Genomic DNA, 18,432 nt, shown 5'->3' on the forward strand with positions numbered 1-18,432 from the left:
AGAAAGTAGGCGTTAGGCTTGGACTCAAAACTCCATTATGTCTATCAATGAGCAATGCTTGGGCTGAGGAAGTAGGTGTGAGGCTTGGATTCAAAACTTCATTTCATCCATCAAGGAGCAGTGCTTTTGCTAATGAAGTAGGTATTAGGCACGGGACTTAAAACTTCATTCCGTCCATGAAGGAGTAATGCTTGGGCTGAGGAAGTAGGTGTGAGGCTTGGATTCAAAACTTCATTATGTCTATCAATGAGCAATGATTGGGCAGAGGAAGTAGGTGTGAGGCTTGGATTCAAAACGTCATTCCATCCATCAAGGAGCAATGCTTTGGATAAAGAAGTAGGTAATGGGCTTGGACTCAAAACTTAATTCCATCCATCAAGGATCAGTGCTTGGGATAAAGAAGTAAGGTATTAGGCTTGGACTCAAAACTACATTCTATCCATCAAGGGGCCATGCTTGCGATAAAGAAGTAGGTATTAGGCTTGGACTCAAAACTTCATTACATCCATCGAAGATCAGTGCTTGGGCTGATGAAGTGGGTATTAGGCACTGTACTTAAAAACGCCATTCCGTCCATCAAGGGGCAATGCTTGGGCTTGATGGGCAGCTCTAACACAAAGTGGGATGATGGCCATCACTGAGAATTTCAGGTGAAATTGTCCAAAAAAAAAAGGGCCAGACATTCAAGGTAACATTCCATATTAATTGCTGAAAAAATTGAGATGCACCAATGCATTTCAATGGCCAAACAATACCTTCATCTAGGTTTAAATGACCATGGCACTGCATGACTCTTTCACAGATATTTTAAAAATAAATAAGCAAAAGCTGGAATCCCTGTCAGGTTTTATAGCTGTCTGGGGCTCCGTTAGAGAGATTTCCCCTCACTTCCTGCTCTGGGGGTAATGTTTTAGGGAAAATCTGTAACAGGGAAACAAGTGCTTGGACTTGATGACCAGACCACGACAGCTCTAAGCCCTTGTACACACGGTCGGACATTCCGACAGAAAATGTCCGATCAGACAGTGTTGTCGGATAATCCGACCGTGTGTGGGCTCCATCGGACTGTTTCCTTCGGAATATCCGATGGACCAAGTTTTCCAGCTTGGCTATAAAACTTTCCGACAACATGATCCGATCGGACCTTGTCCGATCATGTGTAGAGAATTCCGATCGGACAAAGTGCCACGCATGCTCAGATCAAATTCCTACACCAAAGCTATTTGCTACTAGCCTGAACGTAGTCCCGTCGTAACGAAATAACGTCATCACATTCTGAACGATCGGACATTTTTGTCCGACCGTGTGTATGTAACAGTTTCGGACAAAATCCGTCCGACAAAATCCGATGGATTTGGTTGTCGGAATGTCCGACCGTGTGTACAAGGGCTAACACAAAGTGGAGTAATGGCCTCCACTGAGAACTCCAGGTGAAATTGACAAAAAAACGGTCATCTTAGGAGTCCATAATCATTTATTTATGACAAAATTGAGAGGTATCCTTATATACTTGTTTCAGTGGCCAAACAATCTCCCTTTATCTGACTTTTTTTGTTCGGATTGATGCCATCGCTAAACATAGGACTTTTTAGCTGGAGTTCATCAAACAACCTTGTCATTGCTCATTTCGGCCCTGCTGAAGGGGAATTTGCCCCCCAAAATGCTTGGATACTATCTCTCTTTCGTTTGTGTCAACTTTATCAGCAATAATTGAATATGGGCTCTTAAGAGAACCATCCAGTGCTTATTTTTTTCAGATTTCAAAAATAAAAAAATGAAAGGGGTTCGAATCTATCATCCCTCTACTTGGGAACAATCTTTTTACCCAGGGCGGAAGTAAAGGAATTTACACATTGGAGCCTCCAACAACAGGAAGATTTCCCCTCTATTCCTGTTCTGTTCTGGTGACAACTCAAACTTTGGGATTTTCTTTCACTTCCACTAATGGCGATAATGGTCACCAGGACAGTTAGGGAGGGTGAATCCCCCTACCGGGGACACTGGCAGCAAGAAAAACCTGATCGGTCTTCTAATCCCTCTCCACTCTATCCAAAACTAAAAAAAAAAAAAAAATAAAAATAAAGATTTGGCTATAGATACATTTTAACATAACCCTCAAAACTACCTAATAAAAGTCAACTAAACTTGAACCCCTGAAATAAAACTCCAGGATCAATACTAACGCTAAAAATTAACCATCAACCGAACCCTAACATTAACCCTGTCTACTCCTCATCCTTAACTGGTAAACATAACTCCTAACCCTAACTAACTGAATCTTGTTAACCTCAAAACCCTTAAGCTATCTGTACGATTAGCTATAGTGCTAAAATTGTAATAGTTTTCTGATGTTTTAGGCTATTTTCTGCTGTAGGGGTCGGTTTTATACTTTTTTTTTTTTTTTTTACACATGATTCATACTGGAAAATGTGTGAATTTTGAGTGAAATTTGTGTGAACTGTGAGTGAAAACATTTATAACTAGACTCCTTTGTTTTTAGCGTAAACATTAAAGCGTCTACATCAGTGGCGGCTGGTGGTGTTTTCCTTTGAGGGGGTGGCAAACAAGGGCAAACAAGCACCCCTCTCTCCTCTGGGTGGCACTGGCAGCACACCCCCCCCCCAGCCCACGGTGTGGGATTGAAAGACATCCAGCCCAGCACACCCCGCTTTGTCCACGGGCCTGACTGACATCACCCCCCCCGCCAGCCTACCCGATCTATGGCTGGGGCATCCTCTCCTCTGCAGGCAGCGGCTCCGGTGTCCGCTCCTCCCATGGTCTCTTCCATCTCCTCTGTTCCTCCAAGGCTAGGCATCCAATAGAATCACCTGCCGCTTTGGCCAATCGGGAAACGGGTCTTTAAGACCTGTCTACTGATTGGCGGGGAGGAACTTTAGTGTGAAAATAGCGAAAAATGAATTCCCTATTGTCACACAATTGGGTGGGATCGGGGCGCACTCTCATAAAAGTTCCTTCCATAAAAGTACTTTGCCATTAATAAATTGCCCTATGATAGTAAAGGGCTAACGTCAGGCCTCTTTTACATCATATTGAGTAAAGGTTGATCATAGCTGGTATAGCATTTCTGCGCTTAAAGAAGAACTCTCACTTCAGTTTTTTCCATTGTTTAGTTTCCCAGAGGACAAAGTACAAAGCACTTTGTCCCATGTTCCTATGTGCTTTGTAAGCCTGGCTACGAAAAGGTGCCCCCCTGTAGCTGTACGCCAACATAGCTAGCAAGGAGATGGCTGCTTGATAACCAATGCTTCTCTCAGCTCCCAGCGCTTGTCCGAAACAAACAAAAAGTATTTTTCAGGTGTGAATTCAAAGCACAGGCCTAGTCAGCAGCTTGTTTAGCAGCAAACAAGGTCTAATCTACTTCTTGTTTTTTCACTTTGTTGCCAGTCAGGCTCTGATGAAGTGGGCACTTAAACCCCCGAAACACGTTGGATACCTTTTTGAATTGTACCTCTGAACTTTAATGGAAAAAAGTTGTATTTGGACCTCCTAGCAGTGGTGTGGTGCTTCAATTTCAACCCTTTTTACATCAGCAGGTAGTTTGATGGGCTGCTGAAGAAAGACAGCTGTTTTCACACAGGTCGCAATGGCCTTTATCTGAATAAAGTAATCTGACTATTTAATTACTGTATGAAGGCAAACAAAAGAAGACACTTTTTTTTGTATATGTGCTGCGCACACAATTTCACTTGGGCTTCAAAGAAAAAAAAAATCCTCCTTGCATTGAGGCTGCACCTGCACTGTCGGGGTTACTTGCTTATTATAGAGGAGAAAAAAAGCACTTTTACTTATCTGATCCTCCGCTCCCCTGGCAGACGGTGCTCCCCCATGCTCCAGCAGTGGACTGTCCCTCTGCATCTTGATGTCCAATTTGAGTCTTGATGACGCCAGCACCTTGAACTGTGAGAGCAGGGGTCTCCAAACGTTCTAAACAAAGGGCCAGTTTATTGTCCTTCAGACTTAAGGAGGACCGGACTGTGGCCAGTGGGAGCGGAAATTTTCATGGCATCACTGGGAATATACATTGCCACGTTTGGTACTAGGGGGAGGAATAGTGGTTTGTATCATAGGGAGGAGTATTGTCCCATTATTGGTGTCAGTGGAAGAAATTGTGCCCCATTGTTGGTGTCAGATGGCAGAATAGTGCCCCAATTCAGTGGGAGGAATAGTGCTCCAAGGGCTGGATAAAGGCAAGCAAATGGCCACATCCAGCCCCCGGGCCACAGTTTGGAGACAGCTGTGCTAGAGCATGATGAATAAGACACTGTGAGGACCAGCCTAGCAGCATGGAGGAGCAGAGGATTTGGTAAATAAATCAACTTTTTCATGCCCCCGAAAACCTAAACTCGGGCGCAGCCCTACTGCAAGAGACTAGCTTCAAGTTTCCTGGAGTTGGGCTTTAAGATGGAACTCAAGCTACCACCTTTTTGGTTTTGGATAGAGAGGGTAAGGGTTGAAGGTGCTTTGTAATTATAGTTAAATTGGGACTAAATAGTCCCAATATCAAGAAAAGTATGGAACACTTGTGTTTCTTCAGCTGGAATGATATGCGCAAACTCATTGTTACTACTAAAAGCTTTTATTGAACTAAAACACAAATGCCAATTAAATACTCACAAAAGTGATACGAAATGGACCTTATATCAGACCAAACCCAGATCAGTGATAATAGAGCATCCCTTAATCCCATCCATCGCTCAGTTGTCAGGCTGATGTGTTTTGAAGGATTGCACCCCTTTCTTCAGAGCTATGCCAGAGACCCAGATCCGAAACGCGTCAACCTGCCAACTGAGTGATGCTTCAGATTAGGAGATGCTTCACTACCACTGATCTGTGTTGGGTGTGGTATAATGACCGTATCTTATCACATTTGTGAGTATTCAATTGACATTTGTGTTTTAGTTTAATAAAAGCTTTTGGTAATGCACTAGGCCATGGGTCTTCAAACTATGGCCCTCCAGTTGTTCAGGAACTACAATTCCCATCATGCCTAGTCATGTCTGTGAATGTCAGAGTTTTACAATGTCTCATGGGATGTGTAGTTTCGCAACAGCTGGAGGGCCGTAGTTTGAGGATCCCTGCACTAAGCATTTGCGCCCTCCTGTTTGTTTTTTGTACAGTTACTTTGCTTTTAATATCTAAATAGATCTGCTATTATCAATGACAGAAGAGCTTTTGTTTAAGTTCATCTTTATGGGTGAATGCACTGAGATAGATGCTTGAGGCAACTGGAAGGGTCTTCAGTGCGTCTTATTATGCTGGCCATATACATTATCTCACGAAAGTGAGTACACCCCTCACATTTTTGTAAATATTTTATTCTATCTTTTCATGTGACAACATGGAAGAAATAACACTTTGCTACAATGTAAAGTAGTGAGTGTACAGCAGGGGTGCCCCACCTTTTGAAGAGCGAGGGCCACTTGAACGACTTGGTAACCGGTCGCGGGACACAATGAGAGGAGCGGGTGGATGGCATGTCTGTGTCCACGCTGCATTTGGAGAGTGGACACGGACGCAACCCATGATACTTTTTAGCGGATCGTATTGGAGGTAGAGCACAAGTCGGTTTATGTCTGCCACTACTGAGAGGTGAATGGAGGGTCCAGTTGTTTGGAATGTCGGACTGACCGTGTGATGCGCTGCAGTTTACCCGCACCACGTGTGTAACATAGTGTACCTTTGGCTTTCCTGCAGTTTGCAATAGATTTCTATTATATTCTGTAGGTTTGCTGCACTTTCAGAAAGCTCACCAACCTCGCAGGTAATAATAGAAGTCTATGGCTCAGTGCAGGTAACCCGCAGGTAAATTGCTCTGCACCTGCGGATCAGTTTGAAAGCAGCCCAGTAACCAAATTTTAGTAATAAACTGACTATTAATAACAGTATTCATTCTATTCTATCCCAGAGCAGGAGGTCGCGGGCCACATCAGAGGGCTCCGCGGGCCATTGGTTGGGCACCCCTGGTGAACAGCTTGTATAACAGTGTAAATTTGCTGTCCCCTCAAAACAACTCAACACACAGCCATTAATGTCTAAACCGCTGGCAACAAAAGTGAGTACACCCCTAAGTGAAAATTTCTAAATTGGACCCAAAGGGTCAATATTTTGTATGGCCACCATTATTTTCCAGCACTGCCTTAACCCTCTTGGGCATGGAGGTCACCAGAGCTTCACAGGTTGCCACTGGAGTCCTCTTCTACTTTTCCATGATGACATCACAGAGCTGGTGAATTTTAGAGACCTTGCGCTCCTCCACCTTCCATTTGAAGATGCCCCACAGATGCTCAATAGGGTTTAGGTCTAGAGACATGCTTGGCCAGTCCATCACCTACCATACCATACCATTCAATACCTAAGGTATTGAATTTCTTCTTCTCAGTCTTCACGAGGGAATTGGGGGGCTTCAGTAGCCAAAACTGCAGTGTTTGTCCTCATGACACATCACGGGAAGCGCCCTCATGGCTAACAGAGGACACAATTAAAATTAGACTTTGGAAACTTAACATTAAAAAATCACCGGGACCAGATGGCTTGCACCCGAGCGTACAAAGGGAACTCAGTCAAGTAATTGCCAGACCATTGTTCCTAATTTTTACTGACAGTTTACTGACTGGAATGGTACCACCTGATTAGAGAAAAGCCAACGTAGCATCAATATTTTAAAAAGGGCCAAAATACATCCCTGGGAATTACAGACCAGTTAGCCTAACATCAATAGTATGCAAACTCTTGAGGGGGGGGGGTGATAAGGAACTATATACAGTGGAACCTTGGATTACGAGCATAATCTGCTCCAGGAGAATGCTTGTAATCCAAAGCACTTGCATATCAAAACGAGTTTCCCTATAGAAGTCAATGGAAACAAAGATAATTAGTTCCACATTGACTTCTATTGCATGCAATACCAGAGGTGGGGGGGTCACCGGAAATACTCGGAGAAGACTCAGAAAGGCTCGGGAACTGAGTGTTTCTGAGTATTTCTGAACGGGTCCAAATGGCTCCTAGTGTCACCAGCGCCCCCGCGTCTCTGGCGAAAGGTGGTACTGCACAACGTAGAGGCTTGAATCCTGCTAGTTTTGCGATACATCACAAACCAAGTCAGGATTTTCAAAAAATAATTGCTCATATTGGCAAAACACTTGTTACTCGCAATCTGAGGTTCCACTGTTCAAGATTTTAGTAAAGAAAACAGTATCATTAGCAGTAATCAGCATGGATTCATGAAGAATTGTTCTTGCCAAACCAATCTATTAACCTTCTATGATGAAGTGAGTTGCCATCTAGATAAAGGAAGGCCCATAGATGTGGTGTATCTGGATTTTGCAAAAGCATTTGACACAGTTCCCCATAAACATTTACTGTACAAAGTAACGTCCGTTGGCATGGACCATAGGGTGAGTACATGGATTGAAAACTGGCTACAAGGGCGAGTTCAGAGGGTGGTGATAAATGGAGAGTACTCGGAATGGTCCGGGTGGGTAGTGGGGTCCCCCAGGGTTCTGTGCTGGGACCAATCCTGTTTAATTTGTTCATAAATGACCTGGAGGATGGGGTAAACAGTTCAATCTCTGTATTTGCGAATGATCCTTAGCTAAGTAGGGCAACTTATTCTCTCTGGAGAAGAGACGCTTGGGAGGGGATATGATTTCAATGTACAAATACCGTACTGGTGACCCCACAATAGGGAGAAAACTTTTTTGTGGAAGGGAGTTTAATAAGACACGTGGCCACTCATTAAAATTAGAAGAAAAGAGGTTTAACCTTAAACTGTGTAGAGGGTTCTTTACTGTAAGAGTGGCAGGGATGTGGAATTCCCTTCCACAGGCGGTGGTTTCAGTGGGGAGCATCGATAGTTTAAAAAAACTATTAGATAAGCACCTGAACGACCGCAACATACAGGGATATACAATGTAATACTGACATATAATCACACACATAGGTTGGACTTGTGTCTTTTTTCAACCTCACTTACTATGTTACTATGTAACCTTTACCCTCAACTTCTTTAGCAAGGCAGTGGTCGTCTTGGAGGTGTGTTTGGGGTCATTATCATTTTGGAATACTGCCCTGAAACCCAGTCTCTGAAGGGAAAGGAACATGCTCTGCTTTAGTATGTCACAGTAAATGTTGGCATTCATGGTTCCCTCAATGAACTGTAGCTCCCCAGTGCCAGCAGCACTCATGCAGCCCCAGACCATGACACTCCCACCACCATGCTTGGCTGTAGACAAGACACACTTGTCTTTGTCCTCCTCACCTGGTTGCCGTCACACACACTTGTCACCATCTGAACCAAATAGGTTTATCTTGGTCTCATCAGACCACAGGACATGGTTCCAGTAATCCATGCCCTTAGTCTGCTTGTCTTCAGCAAACTGTTTGTAGGCTTTCTTGTGCATCATCTTTAGAAGAGGCTTCCTTCTGGGACGACAGCCATGCAGACCAATTTGATGTAGTGTGCGGCGTATGGTCTGAGCACTAACAGGCTGACCCCCCACCCCTTCAGCCTCTGCAGCAATACTGGCAGCACTCATACGTCTATTTCCCAAAGACAACCTCTGGATATGACGCTGAGCATGTGCGCTCAACTTCTTTGGTCGACCATGGCGAGGCCTGTTCTGAGTGGAACATGTCCTGTTAAACTGCTGTATGGTCTTGGCCACCGTGCTGCATCTCAGTTCCAGGGTCTTGGCAATCTTCTTTTAGCCTAGACCATCTTTATGTAGAGCAATAATTATTTTTTTCAGATCCTCAGAGAATTCTTTGCCATGAGGTGCTATGTTGAACTTCCAGTGACCAGTATGAGAGAGTGAGAACGATAACACCAAATTTAACACACCTGCTCCCCACTCACACCTGAGACCTTGTAACACTAAAGCCCCGTACACACGAGAGGACTTATGTCCGACAGACTTCCGAAGGAGTTCCGTCGGAGTTCTGCTGGAATTCCGACGGAGTTCTGACAGACTTTTCGGCTGAGCGGACTTGGCCACACACGATCACGCTAAACTCCGACGGATTCGAACGTGATGACGTACGACTGGATTCGAATAAGGAAGTTCATAGCCAGTAGCCAATAGCTGCCCTAGCGTCGGTTTTAGTCCGTCGGAGTAGCATACACACGAGCGAATTTTTCGAAGGGACCGGGTCCGGCGGAGTTCCTTCGGAAAAATTTGAAGCATGTTCCATACTCTAAAGTCCTTCTGACTTTGGCGAGTCAAAAGTCCGTTGCAGCCCACACACGATCGAATAGTCTGACGGACTCAGTCCGTCGGACTTTGGATGTTGAAAAGTCCGCTCGTGTGTACGCGGCATTACGAGTCACATGACATCGGGGAGAGAAAATGGCTAATTGGGGCCAATTTTGGACATTTTCACTTAGGGGTGTACTTACTTTTGTTGCCAGCGGTTTAGACATTAATATCTGTGTGTTGAGTTATTTTGAGGGGACAGCAAATTTACACTGTTATACAATCTTTACATTGTAGCAAAGTGTAATTTCTTCAGTGTTGTCACGTGAAAAGATATAATAAAATATTCACAAAAATTTGAGGGGTGTACTCACTTTTGGGAGATACAGCAATATAGTATAGTAAGCAATATAATAAGATATAGTAATTTAAAGTGAAGCTCCACCCAAAAGGGTAAGCTCCGCTTGTTCGCACCCTCCCCCCTTCACTGCCACGTTTGGCACTTCTTGGGGGGGGGGGAGGGAGGAGTGGGTACCTGGTTTTGACAGGTACCTGTTCCCACTTCCTGGTAAGGTCACTGCATGGCAATCTGCATCGTGTCTGGCCCTTCCTCCCTCCCCCCACTGCCTTCCGAGACCTGTTTGTGTCCCAAAAGATGTCAGGACCATTCAGGCTTCACTGCCGGTTTCCTATTGCACATGTGCAAGTCATGCTGACTCGCACATGTGCAATAGGAAACCGGCAGTGAAGGCTTCACTATCGGTTTTGTTTACTTGCAATGTCGGCGCCTGCACCCAAAGCTGATGGACGAATCAGCTCTGGGTGCCAACATCGCAGGATCCCTGGACAGGTAAGTGTCCTAATATTAAAAGTCAGCAGCTACAGTATCTGTAGCTGCTGACTTTTATTTATTTTTTTACAGGCTGGAACTCCGCTTTACTTTTTAATATTTCTGTTTTCAATCATTTTTATTGAGTTTAAATTGAAAGACTGTTTCAAAATACAAATAAGTCGCCAAACTTTCTAAACAAGGGGTCAGTTTTATGTCCTTCAGACCTTAAAGGGGCCGGACCGTGGCCATCAGGAGTAGAAAATACCCCGGCATCAATGGGAGAAGACAATGCCCCATCTTTTCTGTCAGTGGGAAGAATTGTGCCCCACTGTTGGTGTCATTTGGTGGAATCATGCCCCACTCGTTGGTGTCATTGGGAGGAATCGTGCCCCATTGGTGGTGTCATTGGGAGGAATTGTGCCCCATCATTGGTGTCATTGGGAGGAATTGTGCCCCATTGATGGTATCATTGAGAGGAATTGTGCCCCATCTGTGGTCTCACTGGGAGGAATTGTGCCCAATCGTTTGTGTCATTAGGAGGAATTGTGCCCAATTGTTTGTGTCATTGGAAGGAATTGTGTCCCATCATTGGGGTTATTGGGAGGAATTATGCCCCATCATTGGTGTCATTGGGAGGAATTGTGCCCTATCATTGGTGTCATTGGGAGGAATTGTGCCCCATTGTTGATGTCATTGGGAGGAATTGTGCCCCATTGTTGGTATCATTGGGAGGAATTGTGCCCCATCTGTGGTGTCACTGGGAGGAATTATGCCCAATCGTTTGTGTCATTGGGAGGAATTGTGCCCAATTGTTTGTGTCATTGGGATGAATTGTGTCCCATCATTGGGGTCATTGGGAGGAATTATGCCCCATCATTGGTATCATTTGGAGGAATTGTGCCCCATTGGTGGTGTCATTGGGAGGAATCGTGTCCCATCATTGGTGTCATTGGGAGGAATCATGCCCCATCATTGCTGTTATTGGGAAGAATTTTGCCCCATTGTTGGTGTAATTGGGAATCGTGCCCCATCGTTGGTGGCATTGGGAGGAATTGTACCTCATCGTTGGTGTCATTGGTAGGACTTATGCTCTATTGTTGGTGTCATTGGGAGAAATGATGCCCCATTGTTGGTATCAGTGAATGAAATAGTGCCCCAAGGGCCAGATAAAAGCAAGCAAAGGGCCGAATCTGGCCCCCGGGCCGCAGTTTGGAGACCACTGCTTTAGACCAACATGCGAAACAGATGTGTCCAGTTAAACAAAATAACTTTGTTGGCAAATTACCAATTGCAAGAAACGGTAGACACAGTTTCAAAGTAGATCAACATTGGTCTTAAGGCATATAAGGTCAAAATCCCCCATTGTTGAAACTTATGAGGCTCAAGGCAATAAAAGGGGGGCAAAGGGGGAGGATTCGAAAGAAGAAGGAAAAGAGTATAGAGGGGAGAAAAGAGAAGGGAGAAGAGAACTGCAAGTGAATTCCAAACAATTTGAGAAAAGAACAGGTCTGAATAAGAAAAGTCACCCTGGCCAACTCATCGCCCAACCCCCTGAGAGGTCACCCCATCAGATGGGTTTTTGTAGATATGTCATCCAGGGGTTCCAGGTTTTATCAAATTTAGTTTGTCACAGAGAATGCTAGCTAGTTTTTAAATGGACTTTTTCCAGGATAGTTTATGTTTTGTTGTAGCAATGTTCACTCCAGATTTCCAAGCTTTCGCAATGGACATCTATGCAGCCAATAATATGTAGAAGATAAGAGCCATCCACCAAGTCATTGACGAGCGCCGTTTTGGCATTTTTGGTAAGGTTAACAGAGGACACAGAATAAATCAGATTAAACACTCTCTTATCTAAAAGTGCTTGATATTTGAGAAGGTCCACTAAATATGGTACATTTTCCACTCCTCTCCGCATCCTCTGAAACACAGAGGGTAAGCGTCAGGGTAAATTTTAGCTAGTCTCGCTGGCACCATCTACCAGCGAGGTAGGACCTTCTAGTTTACCTTGACCAGAGTCGCATTGGGGATCCCTTTATGCACAAGGAAAAAACAATCTAGACCAGTCCTCCACCTCGGTTTCTGTTTCCGGGTCCCAATCCCAGGCCACCTGGTCATTTTGTCACCAAGAGAAAAAGGTACATCGCTGATACACCTCCTCTCGAGCCAGTATCTCGCATACACCTGTTCTCAAAGAGCGTCCTTCATGAAATATCATCTGTGAGTTGCTTAAGAGAATTTAAAGAAGTGAAGTATTTGATGGAGTCTAAACATTTCCGTCGAGGGCTTCTCAAGAGTTTGGAGAAAATAGGCTGTCGATTTTTTTATCTTCTTATGATCAATAACATGTCCTATTGTTAAGCCACCAAGAGAAGCAGTGATGAGATTGGCCCAGGGGGAACATTGGATTGTTATAGAGGGGCCACCGGAGTATGGGTAGACTGAAGAGCATTTGTTTTACAGATACAGTCCCAGAGGTGTCGGGCAAGTGACAAAGTTACAAAGTTGGGTGCAGGATCTACTTTTTATATTAAAAGAGACATATGGGATTTCTTTAAAGAATCATACTTGCAGTACCCGGGTGGATGCAGTATTGGTTCAATGCTGCATCTGGCTTAGAGCCCCACTGGCTCTAAGGCTGAGAACTGAGCAATCAGACACCACTGATCGCTCAGTTCTCGAAGCTCCATGAGCAGAGAGATGGTGACAGTCAGTCACTGTCGGAGAGGTGGGGGTGCCAGCTGTCTGCTCTATTCCCCCCCCCTGTGCTTCGCACTGGGCTGTGGTGGGAGCAGCTGTCTCAGGCTCTCAGCGGCTCACTGAGAGGCAGAGCCAGGTGCCGGTCCAGAGTTATGGGTGGATCCTGACCATATTGTGGTGATCATACCCCAGCCTGGACTGGCTCTGCGACGTCAGCCGACAGTGAGCTTCAGCCCGCTGTCTGTTGAAAACCGGTCACAGGAGTGCAGAACAAACTGCAAACAAGCTTTAGCTTTACTTCTCCTTTATATACCAATCATTCGATAAATAGGTCATATCGTCTAGAACCTGAGTGCACTAAGGGTCGTTTAGATCAGTCTTTTTCAATTGTTTTACCCTACAGGAACCCTAGAAATTATTTTCCAAATCTCGGGGCACACCAGATGAAATTTTATTAATCAAGGCCAGTGGGAAGAATGCCCCTTAATTAATGGTCCTCACAGTGGTGATCAGAACGTCAATCTTGCAGATTGCTCAACAGATCACTGGTATCATGTTGCTGGCTCTGGCGAGTGGCATCTTTCCCCCGAATTATCCAGGCACCATCAAGTGGAGGACCAATCAGCCATAGCTCAAGGAACACTGGAGAAACCCTAAGGTTCCATAGAACCCTGATTGAGAAGAGTTGGTTTAGATCTAGAAGTTAGAAAGGAAATTCCATCTACAAGCTAAAAGAAAATCCCATTTAATCCAACTAAATCAATCTTTCTTTGGTTATTTAAAACAATAATCGTATAATGAAAGATCCTTTGAAAGGTTGCACATATAATAAAACATTATACCTGTGGATAGAGCTGCATGTTTAATTGTAAGCCGGACATTCCGACAACCAAATCCGTTGGATTTTGTCCGACTGATTTTTTCCGAAACTCTTGCATACACACGGTTGGACAAAGTTGTCGGAAAATCCGATCGTTCAGAACGTGATAACGCTATTTTGTTACGACTGGACTACGTTCAGGCTAGTAGCCAATAGCTTTGGTCTAGGAATTTGATCTGAGCATGCGTGGCACTTTGTCCAATCGGAATTCTCTACACACAGTCGGACAAAGTCCGATCGGATCATGTTGTCGGAAAGTTTTACAGCCCAGCTCTAAAACTTTGTCCGTCGGATATTCCGACGGAAACAGTCCGATGGAGCCCACACACGGTCGGATTATCCGACAACACGGTCCGATCGGACATTTTCTGTGGGAATGTCCGACCGTGTGTACAAGGGCTTAAGAATCGTTATCGCAATTTTTTTCCCCCTCGCAATCTTAACAAAGCGTTTTCCCGAATTCTTTCTATGCAGAGAATTCTGTGCTGAAGCCGACAGGTGTAAAAAAAAAATAGGCAGTCTACCAAGTATCATAACATTCCTCAACTGCTGAACTAACTAAAAACATTGTAACGTTTTATACTTTAGATCAAAGGAATGAACTTCGGTCTGTAAATGAGGGAAGTTTAACCACGTAAAGACTAAACCTTTTTCTGACACTTGTTGGTTTCAAGTTAAAATCATTATTTTTTGACAGACCCTAGAGAATAAAATGGTGGGATGTTGCAATATTTTTTGTCACACTGTAGTTGTGCAGCGATCTTTCAAATGCAATTTTTTGGGGGAAAAAATACACTTTAACCACTTCCCGACCAGCGCACGACGATGTACGTCGACAGAATGGCACGGGCAGGCATATTGGCGTACAGGTACGTCCAATATTCAATGCCGCCCTACCATCGGGAGCGCGCCGCCGGCGGCGGACTCCCGCGCTGGTCGGGACCCCCGTGAGTCCGGTCGCGGGACCCGCGGACTCGATCGCCGCGGGCATCCCCGCGATCGTCTCACGGAGCGGCTGAATGGAGGAAATGCTGTGTAAACAGCATTTTTCCATTCTGCCTAGCAACTAGTGACGCTGATCTCTGCTCCATGTGATTGGAGCAGAGATCAGTGTTCACTAAATGAAAGCCCAACCCCCCCACAGTTAGTAACACACCCCTAGGAACACTTAACCTCTACACTGCCACCCACTGGTTAACCCCTTCACTGCCAGTGTCATTTACACAGGAATCACTGCATTTATATAGCAGTGATTACTGTATAAATGACAATGGTCCCAAAAATGTGTCAAAAATGTCCGATGGGTCCCCCACAATGTCGCAGTCACAATAAAAATCGCTGATCGCCGCCATTACTAGTAAAAAAAAACAATAAAAAATTATTAATAAAAATGCTATAAAACTATCCCTATTTTGTAAACGCTATAACTTTTGCGCAAACCAATCAATAATCGCTTATTGCGATTTTTTTTACCAAAAATATGTAGAAGATAGCGTATCGCCCTAAACTGAGGGAAAAAAATGTTTTTTTATATATTTTTGGGGGATATTTATTATAACAAAAAGTTAAAAATAATGCGTTTTTTTCAAAATTGTCGCTCTATTTTTGTTTATAGCGCAAAAAATAAAAACCGCAGGGGTGATCAAATACCACCAAAAGAAAGCTCTATTTGTGGGAAAAAAAGGACGTCAATTTTGTTTGGGAGCCACGTCGCACGACCGCGCAATTGTCAGTTAAAGCGACACAGTGCCGAATCGCAAAAAGCTGTCTGGTCTTTGACCAGCAAAATGGTCCGGTCTGCAAGTGGTTAATGAATAAAAAAATAAATAAAAAATAAATAAACTATACAGTAAAGTTAGCCCAATTTGGCAGTTAAAGCGACGCAGTGCCGAATCGCAAAAAGTACTCTGGTCAGGAAGGGGGTAAATTCTTCCGGGGCTGGAATGGTTAAGATGTACATTTTATTGGCTCAGTTTTACTTATCCCACTGGTGTAAATGATCATTGCCATCCTTGGTTATACTTCTGTTGAATATTTGTGCACAGACAACCAAAAAAGAAAAAAAATGGGTAGAAAGGTGCTTACTATTTTTTTTTTTTCTTAGATATATTACTGCTTAGCGAATCTCTCCAGATACATGTCTCCATGTACCCAGTAATGTATTTCTAACGTTCTGTATCAAGCATTTTACACTCCGTATTTCTAGAGGTGCTGCATTCTTCAAATCATTTTCTTCAAAGTAAAGATAACGCTATTTATGTCGATAATCCCATGTAGAGTATGAACTCAGATAATGACCCTCCATTCACTAATTTGGAATTTGTTAGGACAAGTATTCCGCCTCCCCTTTCAGTTTTCTTATTTCTTCCGAATCGTTTGTGGGGATGCAGTCTTTAACATCTTTTGATCATCTAAACATGAACATAGTAAGAACATCATATATACACATTTTCTTCACCGTCCATGCTGATGTGTGTATGATCTTTTCACCTTCAGAGCCCCATTAAACTGGAACGAGAAGCTTCAGCCAAGGTAGGCAACACATCTGTGTCATATGAGACAAAAATGTGTAATATTAAAGGGGAGGTATCGTTTTTGGGGTTTTTTTTTTTTTTTTTTTTTCAAGATTTTTTAGGAGCGTACCGGTGTCCTGGTTATGTCTATCAAAATTAATATGAAAAGTTTTATTCCACCGAAAGCTGAAATGTCTGTAGCTGAAGGGATTTGGTGAATTGCAGCACATAAGTGGTTTTAGAGAAGAGAGTCATCTGCGGCTTCTCATCAGCCACAGTCAGATAAGAGCCGACCTCTGCATCTTAATTTCTCCGTTGTTAAAGTAAAATGTGGTGTGAAAGGCAGTGGCTGCATTATTAAAGAAGATCTATCAATACCCTTTTTTTATTTCACAGTTCTGTCCACTATGGGACAAAGTACATGTAGTGCTGTGTCCCGTGTTTCATGAATGAGACGCTTTTCCAAGACAGGCAACGGCCAGAGGAATGGAAAGAATCCCCTCTCCCTCCATTTTGCCATTACATGTCTTGGAGAGATGGGACGTGTGAGGTTCTGCATTCCTCTTGCCATTGAATCTTTTGGGAAAGCAGAGGGAGAGGGGGATGCGTCGCATCCCTGAGATAAGCAACGCCAAGAGAAATACAGGGGCTGACAAGTCCCCTCTGCCTCTGCATCCATCTTGCTGTTGCTTATCTTGGGAAAGCAAGGGACATGTCAGGTTCTGCATTCCTCTTGCCGTTACATCTCTTGGGAATGCAGAGGGAGAGGGGATGTGTCACATTCCTGAGACAAGCAATGGCAAGAGGAATGGAGAGGCTGACAAGTCCCCTCTGCCTCTGCATCCATTTTGCCGTTGCTTGTCTTGGGAAAGCAAGGGACATGTCAGGTTCTACATTCCTCTTGCCGTTGCATCTCTCGAGAATGCAGAGGGAGAGGGGATGTGTCACATTCCTGAGATAAGCAATGGCAAGGGAAATGCAGAGCTTGACAAGTCCCCTCTCCCTTTGCATTCCTATTGCCCTTGCTTGTCCTGGGAAAGCAAAGGAGAGGGGACATGTCAGGTTCTGCATTCCTCTTGCCGTTACATCTCTTGGGAATGCAGAGGGAGAGGGGATGTGTCACATTCCTGAGACAAGCAATGGCAAGGGAAATGCAGAGCTTGACAAGTCCCCTCTCCCTTTGCATTCCTATTGCCCTTGCTTGTGTTGGGAAAGCAAGGGAGAGGGGGCATGACAGGTTCTGCATTCCTCTTGCGTTTCATCTCTCAGGTAAGCAGAGGGAGAGGGGATGTGTCACATTCCTGAGATCTGCAATGGAAAGAGAAATGTAGAGCCTGACAAGTCCCCCCTCCCTATGCATTTCTCTTGCCATTGCTTGTCTCAGGATAGCAGAGGAGAGGGAACATGTCAGGCTCTGCATTTCTCTTGCTGTTGCTTGTCTCAGGAAAGCAAGGGGATGTGTCAAGCAATGGCAAAGAGGATTGTAAAGCCTGACACGTCCCCTCTAAAGATCCATAGAAAGTACAGGCCGGAAACTCGACAGTTTCTCCATAGAAAATATTTATTTGATCATTACAGCAATAACATCATCCATAAACTGATGCGTTTGGGCCTTAATCATGCATTTGACGAAGGCCTAAGGTCGAAACGCATCAGAATTTTTGGATGATGTTATTGCTGTATTGATCAAATAAATATTTTCTATGCAGAAGCTGTCGAGTTGCCGGCCTGTACTTTCTATGGATCTTTTGTGAGCTTAATTAGCCAGAGCACCGACTACTCTACACACCAACTATACTATATAGCGGTAGAGCTTGGGTGTGTTTTTCTCTTCGCACGTCCCCTCTCCTTCCTCTTTCCCGAGACAAGCAATGTCAAGAGGAATGCAGAAGAGTAGGGGACGTATGGGGATCTGCATTCCTCTTGCTGTTACTTGTCTTCAGAAAGTGCTCACAGCCAAGACAAGCTAAAGCTATGAATCAGCCATCTCCTTTATAGCTGTTGTCGGATCAACTACAACAAATGGGGAGGGGGGCAGGTCGGATTTCATAACTAAGGTTAGAAAGCACATAGAAACGCAAGACAAAGTAATACATGTACTTTGTACCATAGGAGACTGATAATATAATTAAAAGGATAGATCTTTGAAGACTTGTGAGGGCAGAAGATGTCTCCTCTTCAACCACAGGGGTTAATAAATTAAAATCCTATCTGATTATTAATAGGGTTACCTGAATTACAAGTGTAGACACTTGATCTTTTGTGGACATTTGGCCTTTACACCTTACCATACCA

The 18,432-nt window shown here is 44.1% G+C and overlaps 1 protein-coding gene across 5 annotated transcripts in view; it reads left to right on the forward strand.

Annotated features, from left to right (window-relative positions):
- Positions 1–18,432, forward strand: part of PAK5 (p21 (RAC1) activated kinase 5) — a 247,059-nt gene that overhangs the window by 84,366 nt on the left and 144,261 nt on the right. For 3 of the 5 annotated variants that reach the window (XM_077485477.1, XM_077485479.1, XM_077485481.1), the window contains one exon: positions 16,121–16,156. The exons of the other annotated variants lie outside the window; for them this stretch is intronic. In XM_077485477.1, the coding sequence (XP_077341603.1) occupies positions 16,121–16,156 (36 nt within the window). The remainder of the gene's footprint in view (positions 1–16,120; positions 16,157–18,432) is intronic. 5 annotated transcript variants of the gene reach the window in all.

This window comes from Lithobates pipiens, unplaced genomic scaffold (assembly GCF_037356315.1).
Source record: "Lithobates pipiens isolate NorthernLeopardFrog02 unplaced genomic scaffold, aLitPip1_a1.2 Scaffold_18, whole genome shotgun sequence".
NCBI classification, from domain to species: domain Eukaryota; kingdom Metazoa; phylum Chordata; class Amphibia; order Anura; family Ranidae; genus Lithobates; species Lithobates pipiens.